Here is a 23,113-nt window from a genome sequence, read left to right on the forward strand (position 1 = left end):
AGAGCCCACCTCCAACCAGAAGCCCACCGCCAGCCAGCTTTTGATCACTCTTGTAAGTAATCAAAATGATGGCTCTGCTTTTTCTTTCATATTAAGCATGCATATGGTTTATGCTGATGCAGGGCAGGTGTTGGGCAGGCTACTTAGAAATCCATCATCAAGTGCACTCTGACGCATTATTTTGTAGTATCCCAAGAAACACTACTCATACATAGTGCCCACCCATATTAGCTCTGGGCCCACCCAAAATGTCAGGTCTGGCTACACCACTGCAGTGATCAAATGATGAAGCATTTCACGTCTAACCTGCTCCAAGTTCCAGAATGCATTAGCTGTCTCATTTCATTATGTATACACCTAATTGTTACCTTTTTGGACATGTGGATATGTGTAGTGTCACTTGGGTGATGCCAGTCTCCTGTAGCAAAAAGGGGGAAGTCAGTACAGGCATTGTTCCCTCTAATATAGGTGTAGGCATCCTCCACCTATATTCCAGCCAGTGGGGATGCTGTTTCAACATCACATTTTCAATAGCAAGGGACAGGCAAGTTCTGCAGGGCTCCACAGAACCTGCCTGCCTTTAGTGATTGAGAAAGCATTATTGAAGCATCACCTCATACTGGCAGCAATGTAGTTGGAGGACTCCCACACAGCTTAGGGGGAACAAGGCATTAAACGTATCATATAGGTCATGTCACGATGAAGGGCAAGAAGCCAAACAAGCGATCTAGCCACACTTCAACCTCTACAATATTTATTGGTATACTCAGACAGTAGTATGCTTCAGTTCCAAATGAATTAATGTGAAAACCCAAGAAATCATTCACATGCCAATAAACTGATTATAGAAACAAAACCAAAGTCTTAAGCTGCAGGAGCAGAAACTGCTGTGATGCAAGACTTGCAGTGTGTCCCTTACAGATGTCATGAAGGGTGTGCATGCTTGCAATTATTTTTTCATATAGTGTGTTTAGAATAATAATGTTGTTTCTTCTGAGTCCCCATCTTGCCTGTCCCCTTTGGTTCAACTGTTTCAGAGTGACACTGCCCTTCATTTGTCCCTTTGCTGTGCATACATTGTCTGGTGTTGTTTCCTTTCTGTTCTTTAGACATATGTTATTTCTGTGTACTCTGAGTAGTATGTCATGTTGCTGTTCTTTATCCTTCTTGGTTATTTCTGTGCATCCTGCTTTTGTATTTCTGGTTCATCATACATCTTAAGCACAGCCTCCTTATACCAGTGTTTTTCTCTTGACTACCTAGCATGCAGAAGCCATTCCAAGGGGCAAGTAGTATCCTGCAGTTCAGGCATGCCAATCAGTGGATGAATGTTTCCTACAGGACAGCTTCACGTGTCAGATAAAGTCAATCTGCCATTTGGGTGAGGAGAATATTTTCAAGTTAAAAAAGAAGAAAAAAAAAAAAGATCACTCGTTTACACTAAGATAGGTATAAAAGGTCCTTTTTTACTTGAAAACTGCAGCATATGAGGTGAATGTTTGAGTGAACATGCTAAAACTTGTCTTGGCCTCACCTGGAATGAACCTCTAGCTTAAAAAGAGCTGGTATGAACGGATAGAATGAAAACCACCTTAGTTTGTAAAACTACTGACAATCTGCTTGGCAAACATTTATAAAAGGAAAATAAAAAGGGAACAAGTGATGAAAAAAGGGATTATTACAGGAATCAAACTAAAATTGGATACGCCATAAACAAAAGGGAGTGGGAAATGAGGGAGTAGCAAACTGTTGTATAAGATAAATCTTAACCCCTTACTCTGTTTATGCTCATTTTAATAATTTCTCATAATAAATAAAACTCCTTAATTTATTTGTCCTGTCTTACGCTCTGTGGGGTAAGGATTCTCTTATGTGTATGTGTACAGCACTGTATAAATCTAAACATTGCTATCCAATGACCTCCTTTTCCAGAACGCTTAGCATTAGTTTTCTAAAAGTACTGAGGAACTGGGTTTGTTAAACTGCCATGCTCAACACACTAAAAGTCTCCAGATCCTACAGCTCAGTCGAGATTTAAAACAGTGGGTTAAATTCTTTTTAGGAAGCCTTCCACCCTGATTTCCACTAGCCTCTTTTTCATACAGGAACAAGGCATGAAAGGATGGATTACATTTTGTTAATACAGTCACATAATGGAAAACACTTCAGAAGTTGACTAGCTGACATGCCTAACTCGTTAATTAGAATGGAATACATATACTACTGTACACGTCAACTAGAGACCTCTCCATTACATTTTACACCACTCATTTGTGCTCTCTATATCACTTGTCATCAGGGCTTAATAGTAACTTTTTAGACAAGACCTAGGCTTCACTGTTCATGCTCCGGAAGAGAAGAGACCCTGGGGTTACAGATCTCATTTCCACAAACGGACCATAATTAACTAGCAACCAAAAGGCTATTAAATTATACTTCCCCCCCCCAGCAAGCCCTTATACTTGTGTACATCAGACTTCTAAAACTGAATGTATGTTGAAAAAAAAAAAATCACTAAAACTCCCTCCACCCCTTCATTTTTGTAAAAAATTTTAAAATATATATTTATATACTTCCCCTTCACCAGTTTCAAAAAATTCTCCTTCCTGGACACAGCTGTAGAGCCCTCTGCAAGGATTCACAAGTTATGATTGCTGGTCAGGTTTTGACCACTGAACAGTTGCAATGGGATACATATTAGGTGGCTTCTGTTTGCTTCTCTGGTGTGGCCACCACTTCCACTGAGCTCCCATGTTCAGCCCCTAGTACACAATGACCCTTAATGTGTAAAGCTGTAATAAGGCTTAAAGTCAATATTCAATGCATTTCAAAGGCTAAGCCATCTTCAGACTGAATGGTGAGCGTCAGGTTAATTAAGTTCAAGTTCAACACCTTACCAACTTTAAAGATAAAAAGAACAAAAACAAAATGCATACTATACAATAATCAATTCTCCACTGCAAACACACCCAAACAAGTTCCTGGCTGACTTAAGTATATTGTAACAGAATCTGGGCAGAACTTTATATTTCCTAGAATACTCTTCCAAGCATAGCCTTTCTTCCTTGCCTCTGTTCTAGATTATAGTGGCATACATGGATATCTGATGGCACTCAAGATTTTACATCATTCTGGATGGGAAAGGGAGAGAGATCAAATCATCTTTCAGGAGACAACGTCTTGTTTGAAGCAACAGCAATAGTCTTTAGGATGGAAGCACAAACACCTAATCTATTGCACTGTGTCCTACCTTAACTCTGAAGATGTAATCAATACAGTAAGCAAGCTGCAAAGTAACTAGAAGCATTTGGTGGTAAATGCCAACATCCCCCTCCTTACCCTCAGCTCTTATCAACTACTAAGCATTAAGAGGTTATATCCTGAATCATCTCAATTAAACCTGTGCGCAAGATAACGTCCAAGGGTTCCCGGTGACCACATAGGCATATACCTTGTCATGTGTGCTTACAATAGCAATTTTTTCCCCAAACATGAGAGCATTCAAGCTGATTCTACAGCTTCAGAAACAGTTTGTTCAGGTAGTAGACCCTAACTGCTTGGCAAGGGTGTTATTCAACTGAAGAATGATGTGTCCAATGAGAATGCATTTGCTCCTTTCAGGCATCTGTTAATCATCACATATCATGGCTCCCTTATAAAACTTAGTTGCACGTCCAGTCTATTTCTGGGAATGAAGACAGTTCCACTGGCAATGGTAAAGAGTTGATTCTACAAAAGGGTAACTGTGAGGGGTGTGACTCATACATTGGAGTCACCAACTCCGAAAACAAGCTTGCTCTGCTAAAGGATGAAGATGCCATGAACAAGATCCAAGAAAGAGAAGAAGCAAGCCAATACCTGCTATGGCTGTTCTAGTTGGTTGGGATTTTTTCTTACAGAGGTGAATGGAAGGAGTCAGACTATACAGGAGAGCTGTACAAACCAGGCACTGGGCAGGCAACTCTCAGGTGGGAAGGGAGTGAAACCCAGGCTCTACCTGTCCTTCAGCTCTCGTGTCACTCGCTTGGTGATACGTCCACACATCAGGCCAATCAGGAACAGAACACATATTCCCAGTGTGATCACCGACAGAATGTAGTTTTTGGATGGTGAGTTCATAACTTGAAGGGCCAGGTCAGAAAACCCCTCAGCTGGAGCCACCTTAAATCGCATAACAGGAAGAGATGGAAAACAAGAAAACAAGTCAGCACCCACAGGGTTACAAGATCTCTGCATCAGACTAAAGAACTTTCAGGAGCATCTAATGGCCTCAGGTGTTTGATAATTCTCAAATCACTGTATCAAGATTTCCCCAGACTCACAGTTGCCTCTAATATAGCCTCTAATATACTAACTTTTCACAACTGCTTTGTTCTTTGATTTGAATGTCATATGGTATTTTCATTTACTTTTACCAGTCTCCCAGTTCATGGCTGTTTACATTATAAATAAAATGAGAAAAAGCAGGACTGCCCAAACTTGTCCTGGGGACCCCACAGCCAGTCAAGATTTTAGAATATCTGAGTGGCGGTGAGGTCCCCAGGGCAGGTTTGGGAAAACCTGAAATAAACTGTACATAACACTATTGTGCTCATTTTCGAAAGAGGACGACGCCCATCTTTCAATACAAATTGGAAGATGGGCGGCCTTCTCCCAGGGTCATCCAAATTGGTATAATCGAAACCCGAATTTGGATGTCCACAACTACTTTCCGTCGCAGGGACAGCCAAAGTTCAAGGGGGCGTATCGGAGGCGTAGCAAAGGCAGGACTTGGGTGTGCCTAACACATGGACGTCCTTAACCCATAATTGAAAAAAAATAAGGCGTCCCTGATGAGCACTTGGACGACTTTACCTGGTCCTGTTTTTCTTACGACAAAGGCACAAAAAGGTGGCCGAAATGACCAGATGACCACCGGAGAGAATCAGGGATGACCTCCCCTTACTCCCCCAGTGGTCACTAACCCCCTCCCACCCTCAAAAAATATCTTTAAAAATATTTTTTTTGCCAGCCTCAGATGTCATACTCAAGTCCATGACAGCAGTATGCAGGTACCTGGAGCAGTTTTAGTGGGTGCAGTGCACTTCAGGCAGGCGGACCCATGCCCATGCCCATCCCCCTCCCTACCTGTTACGTTTGTGGAGGAAACAGCAAGCCCTCCAAAGCCCACCAGAAACCCACTGTACCCACATCTAGGTGCCCCCCTTCACTCACAAGGACTATGGTAGTGGTGTACAGTTGTGGGTAGTGGGTTTTAGGAAGGGTTTGGGGAACTCAGCAGACGAGGTAAGGGAGCCATGTTCCTGGGAGCATTTTATGAACTCCACTGCAGTGCCCCCTAGGGTGCCCGGTTGGTGTCCTGGCATGTGAGGGGGACCAGTGCACTACAAATGCTGGCTCCTCCCACGACCAAAGGGCTTGCATTTGGTCGTTTTTGAGATGGGTGTCCTTGGTTTCCATTATCGCCGAAAATCAGAAATGACCAAGTCTAGGGACGACCATCTCTAAGGACGACCAAAATTTCAAGATTTGGGCGTCCCCGACTATTATCGAAACGAAAGATGGACGTCCATCTTGTTTCGATAATACAGGTTTCCCCACCCCTCCATCGGGACGTTTTGCAAGGACGTCCTCAACAAAACTTTGGCGTCCCTTTTGATTATGCCCCTCCACGTCACAATAAGAATTCTAAAAATAATGCATAACATACCTAACTATATCAATCTGTATACTTCAGATTAACACACCACCATGCTCTTTATCAGACATACTCAAAAAAGAACAAGTTAAAATCAACACTACAGTCTACATCAGTCAACTAAATGTCAATAAGTCTAGTTGGCAAGAGTTCAGATCTTGTAAGTTATCTTGTAAAGATGCATTTACTGGATTTAGAATGCCAATAAGTATACTGGAAGTTAGAGCCAATAACCTGAAGAGCAATGGTACTTAAATCTATCATGCAATGAGCAGTTAGCTGTAAGCAGTCTCTAATATTTACTTAACATGACACATTTAATATAGATCAATCACACAAATCCCTCAGCTAAACTCCAATGTTATAGAAACCCCTTTAATCGTAACAGCTTTTATCACTACTTTTACACATAAAAGGGGGGAGGGGATGTTTTCTGACTCACAAGGGGAGGGGATGTTCTCTGACTCAGAACATAAATCAAATTACTTATAACAAAAAAATGTAGCACCCCTCCCCCAAATATTCAAAAGTTCATAGTTAGCTTTCCAAAATGTTTGGAGGGGAGAAGACAGCCATAAGTAAAAATCCTGTTCCTGCCAAGATTCACTGTAAGTTTGGCCTAGTCACTTTATGACTTATAACTTTAGCAAGCCTGGAATCTCTTCAGGGTAGTGATGTAATTTGTTATCATAAGTGTTGCCATTTTGGGTCAGATCAATTTGTCCACTGAGTCCAGCATCCTGTCTCTGACAGTGACACAATTGAAAAAGATTTTAATGTGAAGATCTCTTCCTTGTAGCTCATTTCCAGAAAAGCAAAGATACTTACCTGTAGAAGGTATTTTCCCGAGGACTACAAGCCTTATATTCTCACAATTGGGTAACGCAATCCCGTGTTACCCAGTCTTGAGCTTTTAACAAGCTTTAAAGCAGTTTCTGTGGAGCGCGAAGCACATTCCACCGTGCATGCACGAGTGCCTTCCCGTCCACCACAAAAGCACGGTTACAGCAGTTAAATACTACAAGAGAAGAAAAAATTCTAAACCTAGTCCTTAGTGGAGCGCATGGTCTGGTGCTGGAGGTAATGATGATGGGGCTGCTTGTTAACAGTGATCATAATATGATAAGATTTGATATTAGCTTTGGAGTAAGTATACACAGGAAATCCAATATGTTAGCGTTTAACTTTCAAAAGGAAACTATTATAAAATGAGAAGCACGGTGAACCCCCCCCCCCCCCCCCCCAAAAAAAAAAAAAAAAATTAGAGGAGCGGCTGCAAGGGTCAAAAATTTACATCAGAGGTGGTTGCTGTTCAAAAATACCATCCTGGAAGCTCAGGCCAAATATATTCAGTGTATTCAAAAGAGGAAGGAAGACCAGACAACAGCCAGGTTGGTTAAAAAGTGAGGTGAAGGAAGCTATTAGAGCTATAAGAAAATCCTTCAGAAAACGGAAGAAGGAACTGGCTGAAAATAATAAGAAACAGCATAAGGAATTGCAAGTCAAATGCAAAGCACTGATAAGGAAGGCAAAGAGGGACTTTGAAAAAAAAGATTGTGTTGGAGGCAAAAAAAACACATAGTAAAAACATAGGAGGTAGTGCTCTATTGTGGATTAAAAACTGGTTAAAAGATAGAAAACAGAGAGTAGGGTTAAATGGTCAGTATTCTCAATGGAGAAGGGTAGTCAGTGGGGTTCCCCAGGGGTCTGTGCTGGGACCGCTGCTTTTTAACATGTTTATAAATGATTTAGAGATGAGAGTAACTAGTAAGGTAATTAAATTTGCTGACGACACAGTTATTCAAAGTTCTTAAATCGCAAGAGGATTGTGAAAAATTACAAGAGGACCTTACGAGACTAGGAGAATGGGCGTCTAAATGGCAGATGATGTTTAATGTGAGCAAGTGCAAAGTGATGCATGTGGGAAAGAGGAACCCAAATTACAGTTACATAATGCAAGGCTCCACACGTTAGGAGTCACTGACCAACAAAGGGATCTAGGCGTCATCACTGATATGTTGAAACCTTCTGTTCAGTGTGCTGCAGCGGCTAAGAAAACGAATATAATGTTAGGTATTATTAAGAAAGGAATGGAAAACAAAAATGAGTACATTATGATGCCCCTGTATCGCTCCATGGTGCGACCGCATCTTGAATACTGTGTTCAATTCTGATCGCCGCATCTCAAAAAAGAAATTGTGGAGTTAGGAAACGTATAGAGAAGGGCAACGAAAATGATAAAGGGGTTTGGACGACTTCCCTATGAGGAAAGGCTGAAGTGGATAGGACTCTTCAGCTTGGAGAAAAGACGGCTGAGGGGAGATATGATAGAGGTCTATAAAATAATGAGTGGAGTGGAACGGGTAGACATGAATCGTTTGTTTACTCTTTCAAAAAATACTAGGACTAGGGGGCACGGAATGAAGCTACAAAGTAGTAAATTTAAAACGAATTGGAGAAAATGTTTCTTCACTCAATGTGTAAGTAAACTCTGGAATTCATTGCCAGAGAATGTGGTAAAGATGGTTAGCTTGGTGGGGTTTAAAAAAAGGTTTGGACAGCTTCCTAAAGGAAAAGTCCATAGACCATTATTAAAATGGACTTAGGGAAACTCCACGGCTTATTTCTGGGATAAGCAGCATAAAATGTATTGTACTTTTTTGGGATCTTGCCAGGTATTTGTGACCTGGATTGGCCACTGTAGGAACCAGGATGCTGGGCTTGATGGACCTTTGTTCTGTCCCAATATGGCAATACTTATGTACTTAAGAAAAAAATAGGAGAATTCCTAGGGGAGGTGGGAGGGTTTGTGGGTATACAGGGCCTGCTCACAATTGGGGTATACCTAGCATCTAGGTTCAGCAAAAACAACTGGGCCTCGTAATGGCGAGGACAGTACTCAGATTAACCTGAACCTATATACAGACTGAATGAGAGTGCAGCCTGGAACAGAATAAATGGGTCTACGCCGGTGGAGTTGGATTCTAGACCCCAAACAGATTCTGCAAATCTGTCTGCCCAAACCGACTGTTGCGTTGGATATCCTGCTCAAGGCAGTAATGAGATATGAATTGTGTGGACTGAAGACCACGTCGCAGCCTTGCAAATTTCTTCAATGGAGGCTGACCGCGCTACAGACTCAGCCATGGCTCTGGCATTGTGAGCCTTGACAAAACCTTCCAAGATCAGTCCAGCCTGGGCATAAGTGAAAGAAATGCAATCTGCCAAGCAATTAGAGATTGTGCATTTTCCTGACAGTGACCCCCATCCTGTTGGGATCAAAAGAAATAAAAAGTTGGGTGCTCCATATAATAGGCCAATGCTTGTTTGCAGTCCAAGGTGTGCAAGCCTCCCTCGCCAGGATGGTCATGAGGTCGGGGAAAGAATGTTGGCAAGACAATTGACTGGTTCAGATGGAATTCCAACACCACCTTTGGCAGGAACTTAGGGTGCATGTGGAAGACTACTCTGTTGTGATGAAACTTAGTATAAGGTGCATCCACTACTAAGGCCTGAAGTTCCCTGACTCTACGAGCTGAAGTAACAGCCACCAAGAAAATGACCTTCCAGGTCAAGTAATTCAGATGGCAGGAATCTAGTGGCTCGAAAGCTTTCATCAGCTGGGCGAGAATGATGTTAAGGCCCCACGACACAGGTGGAAGTTTGACAGGGGTCTTTGACAAAAGCAAACTTCTCATGAAGGGAACAACTAGAGGCTGCCCAGATATGTGCTTACCCTCTACACGTTAACAAGCACTAATTGCACAGAGGTGAACCCTTACAGAGTTGTCTTGTGACCAGACTCAGATAGGTGTAGAAGGTATTCAAGCATGGTCTGTGTAGGGCAGGAAATGGAATCTAGGCACTTGATCGCACACCAGAAGGTAAACCTCCTCCATTTAAAAGAGTTAACACCTCTTAGTGGAATCTTTCCTGGAAGCCAGCAAAACCCTCTGAAAGACCCAAGGAAGCAAATTCTAGGTTCTCAACATCCAGGCTGTGAGGGCCAGAGACTGAAGGTTTGGATGCAGAACAGATCCCTCATTCTGTGCGAGTTCTGGAGGGTTGGAAAACACTCCAATTTCCACGGTTCTTCAGAGGATAACTCCAGAAGATGAAGGAACCAGATCTACCTGGGCCAATAAGGAGCAATCAGAATCATGGTTCCTTGGTCTACCAATCTGTGATTTGCTGGCTTGCCCAAACCTGAGTGTTGACTGCGACTAGTCCGCCAGCCCTTGGAACAAGGAGATAGGCTCGTGCCTGCTGTGCATCTAGCAGGGCTCCAATGAACTCCAATTGCAGAGGCCAGTAAGGCGTGATCAGAATCATGCACCCCGTGGTGTTGCCTGAGTTTCAGCAAAGTCTTCCCCATGAGAGGATACGCATATCAAAGACCTGTACCCCAATGGAGGAAGGCATCCGACACTAGTCTGTCGAGGGCCTGGAGCCTGCAACAGAACTGAGGGACCAAGGGGGTGCCACATGCTCTGAAGATCTCTCTGGCAACACCCATGAGAGACCACTCATGCAACCGCATAACCCTGCTTTTGTGCACTTCCCGATGGCAACCCCCATCCAATTGGGATCAAAAAAACAAAAAGCTGGGTAGACTGTAGGACCTAGTCCATCCACGTAAAAGGCCAATGCTTGCTGCAGTCCAAGTTGTACAGTGTGCTTTCACCAGGATGGGCATGAGGTTTACAAAAATGTTGGAAGAACGATAGATTGGTTTAGATGGAACTCCAACACGTTAGGCAGGGACTTAGGGTGCATGCGGAGAACTACTCTATGATGATGAAAATTAGTGCAAGGTGGATTTGCTACTAGCTCACTGAGCCCGTGAGCTGAAGTAGCAGCCACCAAAAATATTTATTATGACATTTCTACCCCTCATTTTCCCAAGAAAGCTCAGGTTCAATACGGCTTATGTAACAAATTAAGAAGAAGCATTACAAGACAATTAATATTAATACAAGAATACAATCTCTATATATAAAAGGCACCACCAACGTTCTAAATGAAGCCTCCAGCTGGAAGTGTGAAGCGGTGTAGATATCCGGTTTCCCCATGAGTGTCTGCCCCACCCTCGCTCTCTCTGTAACACAGCAGGAATCCTGACAAATACAAACAGTGAAAAACACAGCAGGAATCCTGTATAATTACCAAACACTGCTCTCCGAAACTGGGAGGGGAGAGAGGGCAGGGGGAGACTCTCACTCTCTCTCTGTCACACACACACTCGCACATTCACTCAAACGTGCACACTCTGATAAAAACCTTGCTAGCGCCCGTTTCATTTGCATCAGAAACGGGCCTTTTTTACTAGTTATTAAAAAAAAGTCTTTTCATATTAGCTGAACACAGATCTAAAGAAGTGGGCTTTAAGTAAACTTATATATCATCAACTAAGTGTCTGATATACTTGGGTAATGAGTTCCAGAGTTTGGTACTTTAGCAAGAAAAATTAGCATTATGGATAGTTTTCTAGGTTAAGTTTTTACAATGAGTGGAGTGGAACAGGTGGATGTGAAGCGTCTGTTCACACTTTCCAAAAATACTAGGACTAGGGGGCATGCGATGAAACTACAGTGTAGTAAATTTAAAACAAATCAGAGAAAGTTTTTCTTCACCCAACGTATAATTAAACTCTGGAATTCGTTGCCGGAGAAAGTGGTGAAGGCGGTTAGCTTAGCAGAGTTTAAAAAGGGGTTGGACGGTTTCCTAAAGGACAAGTCCATAAACCGCTACTAAATGGACTTGGGAAAAATCCACAATTCCAGGAATAACATGTATAGAATGTTTGTACGTTTGGGAAGCTTGCCAGGTGCCCTTGGCCTGGATTGGCTGCTGTCGTGGACAGGATGCTGGGCTTGATGGACCCTTGGTCTTTTCCCAGTATGGCATTACTTATGTACTAATTTGGGAAATGTAATATGAGATATTCTTTAGATGAGGTGGCATTTCATGGTGATAACTTAATGAGATCTATCATATAAGATAGAAAGATACCATAAAGAATCTGATCAACAAGAACACAGAGCTTAAATGAAATTCTTTCACTGACAGGTAACCAATGTAGACCCTTAAGAAGAGGAGATGCTTTAATGTAACGCATATATAAGGCGGGCAGCTTACGGTACGAGGGTGGGGAAGGTGGGTGGGGGGACGGGATTGGTTTGATGAAATGTAGTCCACATTTGGAATTCTCTATGGTTGAGGAGGGAGGAGGGTGGGGGGAAGGGAGGGGAATGGGAGAAAATGACTAACAGGTTGATGGTGATATTATGCGATGTAACAAAGAGAGGGAACCAAGTACAAAAAAAGAAGACCAAGCAAAAAAACAGGACAAAGGGCCTTTAAAAACAAAAGGGAACACAGTTTTTTTTCATTAAAAAAATCCTTTAATAGTGAACTTTGATTGAAGAGAGACCCGACACGGGCCGTGTTTCGGTGCTACCGCACCTGTGTCAAGGGGTCACACCAATGACAAGGGAGGCTTCAATAGACTAATTTCAAAAGGCTGATGGTTTCCAAAATTGTGTGTGATATATTCAAATTTGGCATGTAGTGTTCCACCAAAACTGACTGAACGTAAAGATGCTATCTTCCAATTAGCATACACCTTCTGTATTGCTACTACAATTAGCAAGTCAAACTCATCTGGTCCTCCATGAATGTCTTGTCCAACAGGAACAGTCCAATGTTTTCCCAGTCTGGATAGTGCAGTGTAGCACAAAGAATAAGGCTCAAAAGCAGTGAGCTCTCTTTTCCAAGCAGTTGCAGCCTGACACACAGGCTGTTCACAAATACATCTGGGACAGTTACTTTGACTGTGGCTATGCTCTGCTGGAACCAGTCAAAAACTCATACCCTGTTCTGATTGCGGAGCCGGCTGGGCTTTGAGCACACGCTGTTGATACGAACAAGCATGCTGGGGCTGAGCCTGACAAGGAATGTACCTACACCTCTGCAAATAGTAGGGAACCCTCTTCGACTTGCCCAAAAACCTCCTGGATGAGGAGGTTAGGTGCAGAAGACATCCGGCAAGAAAGAGTACCAATGATGTCAGTGTGTTCTTGATGAGGTCAGCTACCTCTTCCATCTTCTCTCCAAAAAGGTTATCACCCGGCACATGGCATCTGCCAATCTCTGCTGGACTGCGGGCTCCAAGTCAGACATGCAGTCATGAGAGTCAGCGCATCGCTATATTCTGGGCAGAGATGTGGGATGCCTCATCAAAAGTATCATAAGTGCCATGGCCAATAACTTACGACACGCCTTCTGCTGCTTGACCAGCTGGCAAAGAGATTAAGCCTGCTCTGGTAGAAGAGATTCAGCCAAACCAGACATACTACGCACCAAGTTCCAAAAGTAAAGGCTTGTTTACAGTTGGTAAGACAGTATGCGAGAGATGAGTATAGAGGCCCGATACATCTTCCACCCAAAAGTATCCAGCTTCTCTGCCCAATGGCACCGAAACATATTCCCTGGAACTCCTGCTTCTTTTGAGTGCGGACTTTGCCACCAGGGAATGAGGCAACTGAGGCCTGTGAAAACCTGGGGAACTTTGGATCTGATACATGGTATCAATCTTTTTGGGCAGGACAGGGACAGACAGAGGGGGCCTCCCAGTTCTTCAACTGAACATTTTTCAGGATCCAGTAAAGCGGGACAATCACTGACTCTCTAGGAGGAGAGTCACAGTCCAGGGCCTTGAACATCTCGACCCTGGGCTCATCCTCAGTCTCCAAACAAATTGGACAAAACCTGGGAAGGAAAGGCACTCAGGTGAAGACTTTCTCCTTTCATCTGGAGGGGAGGGGATACCATAGGACTCTATTTCTGAAAAGTACTTAGGGTCCTCATTAGACATCCTTTTCTTCATACAAAGTCAAAGAACACAGCTAGAAGGGGTATGTTCAGGCCCCAAACACTGGAGACACAAAGAATGGGTCCCAACTGCACTGTGCACAGCACTTGAAGCCACTGGGAACCTTTGATAACATGGAAGAGAAAACAGCAGTGGCCAAATCAAACGACTCAATGGTGACCTTAAGAAGGGGAAAATCACAAAAACCTGACCGGAGCTCAGGCATAAGAGGGCCTACTGAGCATGAAAAAAGAAAAATAAAAGTGGGGAAAAATGAAAGTAAAATGTTTAAGGGGAGAGGAAAAACCCCGATTTGAGGGGGGGAAAAAAAACAAAGACCACCTTGGGAAAAAAATCCTGCAGGGAAGGCCAAAACAGCTGAATAAAAAATGAACCACACCAGATGCAGTGAGGGAACCACAAAGCAGCGTGCCTTCTCCTCACAGTGGATGGAAGAAGACTGCTGGTCCTCTGCTCTTGTGGCAGGTGGGGACGCTGGTGTGTGGATTTAAAGCTATATTATGCTTTTTTTTTTTTTTTTTTTTAAGTTTAATATCTTTTATTGGATTTCAATATAATACAATAGAAGCAGGAGCTCACCACAGTACAACAAGCAACATTTACAAATCATGGCAAAACTGGAGCTCACATTCAAGAAGCAACTATCCACAACTAAAATCACATTAAGAAAAAGGGGAAGAAAGAGGAGGTGGATAAGAAAAAAGGGGAAAAAAAGGGAAGGGGGAGGGGCTAGAGGATACAAATCCAGATAGAGCATGCATAGGCCACAAAATACATCAAACTCAGTGCTTATCTCTATACCGAAGCAAAATAAGATACCAGTGGCAGCCATTTTTCCCTGTAGGAAGCGAAGCGAGAAGATTTCTTCGCCAGATGTAATTCGAATTTGTACATTTGGAGCAATATTATGCTTTTTAAGCGTTCCACACCGGGCAACGTCACCCATATGTGAGAATATGGCCTGCTTTTCCTCGGAGAATTTGTATTTATCCCACATTTCTTCAAATGTTGCTGTTTTTGCCTCCATCTCTTCTACTCTGAAAGAATGTTTCTTCATTCATTAACAAAAAATTTTTTTTGGACAAAGTAGCTTCATTATACACTTGGGGGCCCTTTTACTAAGCCGTGTAAGAGTCTATGCGCCAAAATGGCGTTAATGCATGCTCTTGCGGTAATTTCATTTTTGGCACAGTTCTGATACACGCGTCTGACAAATATTTTTTATTTTCGGGTGCGCGTAACAGACGCGCGCCAAGTGGCATTTGGCATGTGTAGCTATTTACCACCCAGTTACCGCGTAAGTCTTTACTGCTGCTAGGTCAATGGCTGGCAGTAAAGTCTCAGACCCAAAATGGACGCACTGCAATTTTGATTTTGCTGCGTGATTTCTACTACACCAAGGAATCTAATTCACACTGTTAAAATGTCCAGGGGAACAAAACACAACCCGTTCTATATGCCCTAGAGGGGAAAAATATGCCCTATAAAGCACTGTTATGTTTTTTAAATCTGTGGATAAATAAGAAACCATGAACAATCTCAGGATTCAATCTAGCTCTCCTGTCTTCCACAGTCCTTCCTGGAATAGAAGTTGTCTTCTTAGACGATGTGCTGGTAGCAGAATGTACAGGATCTCCCATGCAAATTTTGCTAGTTGTGGCCAGTATGTTTGATTGTTTTTCCAAAAAATCAAAATATCTTTGTAGGCATCACTTAAACATAAACAACAGTCCAGTTCATTAACAGGCTTCAAAGCAGAAAATGACACGGGGACAAGTGGTGTGCTAGAGCCGGTTGTTAAATTTATTGGCATCTTGCGAGCCGGTTCTTTACCGAGTGCGAGCCGGCTTGCCTCTCCTCCCCCCATCCCGCGAGCTGCAGGCTCCCCCGCTCCGCAGGTCATTCATCATCTCCTGTCTGCCCTCAGCTCCCCGATAGCCCTTGTTTCCTTCCTGCCGCCGCCATGCCTTTAAATATTGTATTTTTCCTCGAGTTGCAGCACCAGCATTGAAAACAGCAGGCTTGGCTCGGCTCCAGCCTTCCCTCGCATGGTTCCGCCCTCGCGGAAACAGGAAATACATCATTAGAGGGCGGAACCATGCGAGGGAAGGCTAGAGCTGAGCCGAGCCTGCTGCTTTCAATGCCGGCGCCGCAACTTGAGGAAAAATACAATATTTAAAGGCAGGGCGGCAGCAGGAAGGAAACGAGGGCTATCGGGCAGCTGAGGGCAGACAGGATATGATGGACGACCTGGGGAGCGGGGGATTGGGAATCGGGGGGGGGGGGCTGAAAGAAGGCAGGAAATGTATGGCGTTGAGTAGGGGAGGGGCTAGAAGGGAGATGGTTGACATGGGCTGCTGGGGGGGGGGAGGCTGGAGGAGATGGTTAACATGGGTGGATGGAGGGGAGGGCAGGGGGGGAGAGGAGGGTTGCTGGACATGGGTGGATGGAGGGGAGGGCAGGGGGGAAGAGGAGGGTTGCTGGACATGGGTGGGTGGATCGAGGGGAGGGCAAGGGAGAGGAGGGTTGCTGGACATAGATGGAGGAGAGGGAAGGGAGAGAGAAGAAATGCTGGACATGGATGGAGGGAAGGGAAGAGTGAGGAAGGAGATGAGATGAGGGAAAAGGAAGAGAGGAGAAAAACTGCACATGGATGAAGAAAATAGGCAGAAGCTGGATCCACTGGACAGTCAAGTCTGCGGAGGACCCAGCTTTTACTTATGGGTGTAGGGCAAGAAATGAAGAAAGAAAGGAGGAAACTAAAGAAATAAATGGAAAGGAAGCCCTGGAAATGGAGTTAAGAGGACAGATAGCAGCAGACTCGGATACTGGGCCAACATGATCAGAAAAACAAAGTCATCAGAAAAACAAAGTCACCAGACAACAAAGGTAGAAAAAAATCATTTTATTTTCATTATAGTGTTTGGAATATGTCCACTTTGAGAATCAGGTGCTCAACATTAAAAGTTTATATTTATTTACTTATTTATGGCATTTTATCCCACTTTAAACATGAATTAGATTGGAACCTGGGATCATTTAATTTTCCTGGAGTAATGCATTGCCCCCCCCCCCAGGCTCACTCCCCGGCTAAAGCCAGCTCTGCAATTTTGGGGGGGGGGGGGGGGACGCAGAGGTGGACCGGGGAGAGAGCCTGTTGTTAAACATTTACCAGCACACCACTGCATGGGGACAAAGTTTGTCCCCTGTCTCCGTGGGCTCTGTCCCCGTGTCATTCTCTACCAGGAATATCTGTTCACACACTTTAGTCCCATGGGGCTTTTGATGCTGACTCTGCTATTTCAGGAACCTTTTTCTAGGTTGCCTCTACCCTCTATCCTTTTAGCTTATCTATCAAAACTGGCACAATATTCTAATTTAGGTCTTACAACTACTTAGTCCAAAAGCATTATCCACCTTCCTTCCTTTTCTGAAACATTAGAGCAAGTAACTGAAATCATTGTTCTCCAGCAAAAAAAAAAAAAAAAAAGACAAAACAGTGGATTTTAAGCCCATAAACTGTATTATTTCTTGAAGTGTATTTCTCTAGTTTGGCCAGCAGGTGGTCCAATACCAAGGGTACTCAGTTTATTTATGAGTCACCTGTGCGGAACCGTGTCGAAGACCTTGCTGAAAGCTAAGTGCACCACATCTAGCTCCCCTCCCATGTCCAACTTCTGCCAACTAGGAGTAGCCTAGTGGTTAGTGCAGTGGACTTTGATCCTGGGGAACTGAGTTCAATTCCCACTGCAGCTCCTTGTGACTCTGGGCAAGTCCCGGTACAAAGTAAGTACCTGAATACATGTAAACCGCTTTGAATATAGTTGCAAAAACCTCAGAAAGGTGGTATATCAAGTCCCATTTCCCCCCCTTTAAAGCTGTTGTAGAGAAATGACTGTTTTTTCTTTAGTCTAACACAGAGAGAAAGTAAGATGCAGTATATTTTTGAAAACTTGTTGTTCTGGGCTCTGACTGGCCCAGGAGCTCAATTCATCCAGGATGTACTGGCTTTTTTCTCCAGTCTTAGCCAGGGAGATGAGAGAAAGATCTCTTTGCTGAGACCCTGTGAACAGTTTTATTTGATAACCTGTGAGAAGCTATATGTCCTGAACTCCCCAGGTACTATTTAGATAGTAAACAAATGTTTAGTTACTGTTATAATTGAATCATATACAGCTACTTGTTACTGTTTGCACCTTTTCTGTTTATTGTTCTAATTTTTTTATACCATTTTTAGTTTATTGCCTCTGCTTGTCTGGACTAAGAATCCTGGTGGTTTGTGTGTTGGGTCTGTGAGTGCTTTCTAAGAACTGTGGGACCACTGGGAGTGTGGCCCCAGTAACCTAGAAATCACTGGGGAACACCTTGAGAGTGGGAGACTCGCCCAGAGGTGGTTGAGACCCAGTCGGTGGGAGGAGGATGCTAGTGTACAGCACATTCGGCAGGTGCAAGCGGACCTGCGCTGTGCTGGGGATAGACCCTCTAAGTAGCTGCAGGGTAGCCCCAGGTGGGTGGCTAGGCATTTTGTGATACCACATTTTAACACAGAATTCATGTGCCAGTAGATGATGAAAAACAAAATTAAAGGACGTCACTGCCTTCTCCCAACCCAAAGCAGAAAGGTAGCAGTGGTGGCGGCAGCAGCAGAGGTCAGAAAAGGGCCTGCAAGTCATGCACCCAGCTATTCTGTTTGTTTCCAGCCTAATAAGAAGCCAACCACAGAGGGCCAGAACCTACTTTATTTATTGCCCGCATTATCTGACCATTCTAGGCGGGATAAAAATCAAAACATACACAATAAAATAGACACTACTATTCAACTGACCCATCCAGAGCCCCCAACTTTGTCACAGTGGAGAAGCCATACGCATGAGTCATGGATAGAAAAAATCTCGGTGGACACCTGAAGCCGCCAGCTCAAATGGAGATTCCTTAAACTTTAGATACTCCTACTTTCCGGGTTCGCTCTGCTCTATTGAATAACCTGGAGACTTAATTCTAGATGAGCAGTTTCAAGACTCTTTTTTAGTGGTTGCCTATCTTAGGTTTTCCAGTTGGAAGGGGGGCTTTGGACAGGGACTCTGCTGTTCTGTGTTACTATGCAATCAAGTTCTATGTTTCAAATTACATTTATATGGTAGCTTTCTTTGCTTACATAATACTAATAAAGATATTGTCAAGTAAAATAGAGAAAACTAAAAAACAAAAAACAAAAAAGAAACCCTAATATCACTGGCTCACAGGACCCAAGATGACTGCCACTACTGAGCATAGGTCACAGTGGAAGCCCTGAGAGGGGAGTGTCCCTGTTTTTGTGACCCCATCTAGGGTCTCAAGTAACAATTGCGAGCCAGTGCCTTAACTTACACCTCACATCTCAACAATGAAGATACTGTAGGAGACCTACACATATGTGTCATATTTTGTATAAAGCTCTTTCAAACTAACACTGTGGCACAAAGAATCCCATGACAGGTGTATTCTAAGGCTCTGCGCAGCCAGATCTCACTTCAAGGATACTACTTATATCTACAGCACTACTAGACATACACAGCACTGTACAGATTCACAAGAGATAGTCACTGCTCTGCAGAGCTTTCAATCTTGAGACAGATGATATACAAAGCTTCAAAAACTGTTTACAGAAAAAAATAGTTAAAAAGCTAGGCCATGATCAGGGGTTTAAATAATAAAAACATTCTCAAAAAGGTATACTTTTAGATAGTATTACAGGTGAAGGAGATGAGATTCTCTTAAGGAGAGTGGCTGATGGCTAGACAAGAGGAAACAATGGGTAAAGCAACACAAAAGAATGGCTGGGGAGAATTTTGCATCCTACCTGTGCAGCATAACCCCACATTTCAATCCGATCTTGCAAACGCTTCTTGCATTCTGGCTGTAATCTTATCCTCTTGTCTTCTAAGGCTTCCATGAGGCATGACATCTCTGTAAGAACAGAGTACAGAGTGAAGTATTTCTTCAAGTCTGAATATTCCAGGATACTGACCCACTGTAGCAGATCATGAATCGAGTATTCCCAATGAAACAGCTTACATTGCTTAAGGATGTATATCTATTGTTGTGGAATATCAGTTTATAATAAGAGCTCTTATAAATAAATAGAATGAGAGGATGATACTTTCAAAAAACAAAGTTACTCACCTGTAGCAGATGTTCTAACAGTACAGCAGGCCAAGTATTCTCACATCTGAAGGAGCTCAGTGCGGACATTGACTATCAAGTTCAAGAATTTGTTTTTTAATAGCGTCCCATCACTCATGTGCTGGGCGTGGGTCCCTCAGTCTTTGTAAAAAGTTAAAGAATTCAACTCCAAGGGTAGGTAAGAGGGTATGTGAAAATACTTGGCCTACTGTCCTCACCTGCAACAGGTGAGTAACTTTGCTTTCTCTGATGACAAGCAAGGCCATCATTTTCACATCTATCCCTAACTACAAGGATAACAGAAAAAAAACAATGCTAGGACAATAGGGACTCAAATCATCGAGGCCTCTTAATCAACCTGAAACAATGTGTGTTCTACTTATGGAGGTGCAGCCTGGAACAGAGGAATGCTGGGCTTATGGGGGTGGAGTTGGATTCTAGACACTGAATACCTTCTGCAGGACTGTCTGACTGAACCGGCTACCACATCAGGTATGCTGCTCAAGGCAGTAATAAGATATGAATGTGTGGACAGATGACCACGTCACAGTTGACCAAGTGGGCTACCAAAGTAGCCATCGCTCTGACATTACGAGTCTTGACACGACCCTCTAGAGTCAGCTCAACCTGGGCATAGGTAAAAAATATGCAACCTGCTAGCCAAATGGAAATGGTGTGTTTGCTGATGGCTACTCCCATCCTGTTTGGGTCAAAAGAAGCAAAAAGCTGGGTGGATTGTCTATGGGTTTAGTGTACTCCAGATAGAGGATTAGGCTTGCTTGCAAATTCAAGGTATGCAGTACAAGCTCTCCAGGATGGGCATGTGGTTTTCAGAAAAATGTTGGAAGAACGACTAAGATGAAATTCCGATACTACCTTAGGAAGGAACTTAGGGTGCACGTGCAGATAACTACTCTATTGTGATGAAACTTAGTGTAAGGTGGGTCAGCTATTAGGTCATGAAGCTCATTGACTCTGCGACTTGGAGTGACTGCCACCAGAAACATAACTTTCCGGGTCAAGTATTTCAGATGACAGAAATCAAGCAGCTTAAAAGGAGCTTTATCAGCTGGGTCAAGACAATGTTGAGATCCCATGACAGCTGGAGGTTTGATCATGGGTTTAGTCAATAACAAACCTCACATGAAGCGAACAACTAGAGGCAGTACAGCGATAGGCTTACCTCCCACACGCTGATAAGCACTAATTGTACTGAGAAGAACCCTTACAGAGTTTGTTTTTAAACCAGACTCAGAGGTGTAGGAGGTATTTAAGCAGATTTTAGTGTGGGACAAGTGAGGGGATCTAAGGCTTTGCCTTGACACCAGACAGAAAACCTCCTCCACTTAAATGCGCAACACCTCTTAGTGGAGTTTTTCCTGGAAGCCAGCAAGATGCAGGAAACTCCCTCAGGCAAATCCAAGGTTTTAAATTCTAAGCTTGTAACACCCAAGCCGTGAGGGTGAGATGTAGAACAGACCCCTCCCATTCTGTGCTATGAGGGTCAAAAAATGGTCCAATCTCCACAGATCTTTCGGAGGAACCAGATCTGTCTCGGCCAGTAAGGTGCAATCCGGATCACAGTGCCCTAGTCTTGCTTGAGTTTCACCATAGTCTTCTCTATGAGAGGCACTGGAAGATACACATGCAGAAGACCCTCCCACCAATGCAGGAGAAAGGCATCCAATGCTAGTCTGCCGTGCGATTTGAGCCTGGAGCAGAACTGGTGGACCTTGCTGTTGAGATGAGTGGCATAAAGATCCACCAAGAGGGTGCCCCACTCTCGGAAGATCTTGCAGGCTATGCCCATATTGAAAGACCACTTGTGCGGTTGCAAAACCCTGCTCAGTCTGTCCACCAGGCAACTGTCCTTTCCTGGGAGGTATGTGACTCAGAGGTCCATCCCATGAAGGAGGACCCACTGCTTCCTGATACAAGGGGTAGGATCCTGTATCCCTTGTTTAAATAAAACATTGTAACCTGGTTGTCCGTTTGAATGAGAATAATTTGGTTTTGCAGCCGATCTCTGAAAGCATTCAGAGCGTTCCAAACAGCCCTGAGCTCAAGGAGATTGATATGGAGATCTGTTTTGTGAGCCAACCAAGTCCCCTGGTCTGAAGCCCATCTACATGAGCTCTCCATCCTAGGTTGGATGCATCCATTGCTAGAACCTTCTGAGGAGGTGGAATTTGGAATGGTAATCCCACTGTCAAAATTTGTTCAAATTGTCCACCAGAGAAGGGTATGAATCAACTCTGGAGGAATTAGGATATTTCCTAGGTTTCCAGCTGCCTGAGACCACTGGGAAGGTAAAATTATGTATAATCATACCTGATAATTTTCTTTCCATTAATCATAGCTGATCAATCCATAGACTGGTGGGTTGTGTCCATCTACCAGCAGGCGGAGATAGAGAGCAAACTTTTGCCTCCCTATATGTGGTCATGTGCTGCCGGAAACTCCTCAGTATGTCGATATCAAAGCTCCATCCGCAGGACTCAGCACTTAGAGAATTACACCCACGAAGGGACACTCTGCCCAGCTCACCACCGCCGAAACGGGGGAGGGGAATTAACCCAGCTCATCCCCACACAAGTGGGGGAGGGGAATCCGTCCAGCTCATCCCCGCGGAGCGGGGGAGGGACACCACACCCGCCGATGCGGGGGGATCTGGCTTATCCTGCAACCGCAACCGCGGGAGGAGCTGACTGACCCTAACACCGCCGAAGCGGGAGGGGTACAAAGCTGCCCTACAGCCGCACGAAGCGGGAGGGAGTGCCGGCAGAATTTATGTCTCAATCCAGCCCCGTAAAACGGGGGGGAGAGGAATGCAGCAGCTCACTGTAACACAAACTCGTCTCAACTCTTGAAGAATCCAAGTGAAAAAACTTGAACACGAAGTCTTTCTGAAGTAACTGAAGACTAAACTTGAACCTGAAATGCAACCAGAATAAAAACAGTACAGATATCTGGGAGGGGCTATGGATTGATCAGCTATGATTAATGGAAAGAAAATTATCAGGTATGATTATACATAATTTTACCTTCCATATCATCAAGCTGATCAATCCATAGACTGGTGGGATGTACCGAAGCAGTACTCACCCAGGGCGGGACATTGAAATCCCTGACCTCAACACTGAAGCTCCAAACCGGGCCTCCGCCCGTGCAGCCACCGTCAAACGGTAATGCTTGGAGAATGTATGAGCCGAAGCCCAAGTTGCCGCCTTGCATATCTCTTCCAAGGAGACGGATCTGGCCTCTGCCATCGAGGCCGCCTGAGCTCTCGTGGAGTGAGCCTTCAGCTGGATAGGCGGCACCTTCCTTGCGGCCACATAAGCCGCTGCAATGGTTTCCTT

At 44.0% G+C, this 23,113-nt stretch overlaps 1 protein-coding gene and 1 long non-coding RNA gene across 2 annotated transcripts in view; one reads left to right on the top strand and one right to left on the bottom strand.

Moving 5' to 3' along the window:
* The first annotated feature begins 826 nt into the window (after positions 1–826).
* On the top strand, positions 827–21,513 carry LOC115470441. Its single transcript, XR_003942197.1, has 3 exons — positions 827–923; positions 9,469–9,483; positions 21,504–21,513. It is a non-coding gene; the product is annotated as an uncharacterized LOC115470441 (long non-coding RNA).
* GLG1 (golgi glycoprotein 1) overlaps positions 917–23,113 on the bottom strand; it is a 435,835-nt gene continuing 413,638 nt past the window's right edge. The window contains 2 exon segments of the mRNA XM_030203623.1: positions 917–4,161; positions 19,432–19,538. Coding sequence (XP_030059483.1) covers positions 3,994–4,161; positions 19,432–19,538 — 275 coding nt within the window. The 3' untranslated portion in view covers positions 917–3,993.

This window comes from Microcaecilia unicolor, chromosome 5 (genome assembly GCF_901765095.1).
Source record: "Microcaecilia unicolor chromosome 5, aMicUni1.1, whole genome shotgun sequence".
Lineage (NCBI taxonomy): Eukaryota > Metazoa > Chordata > Amphibia > Gymnophiona > Siphonopidae > Microcaecilia > Microcaecilia unicolor.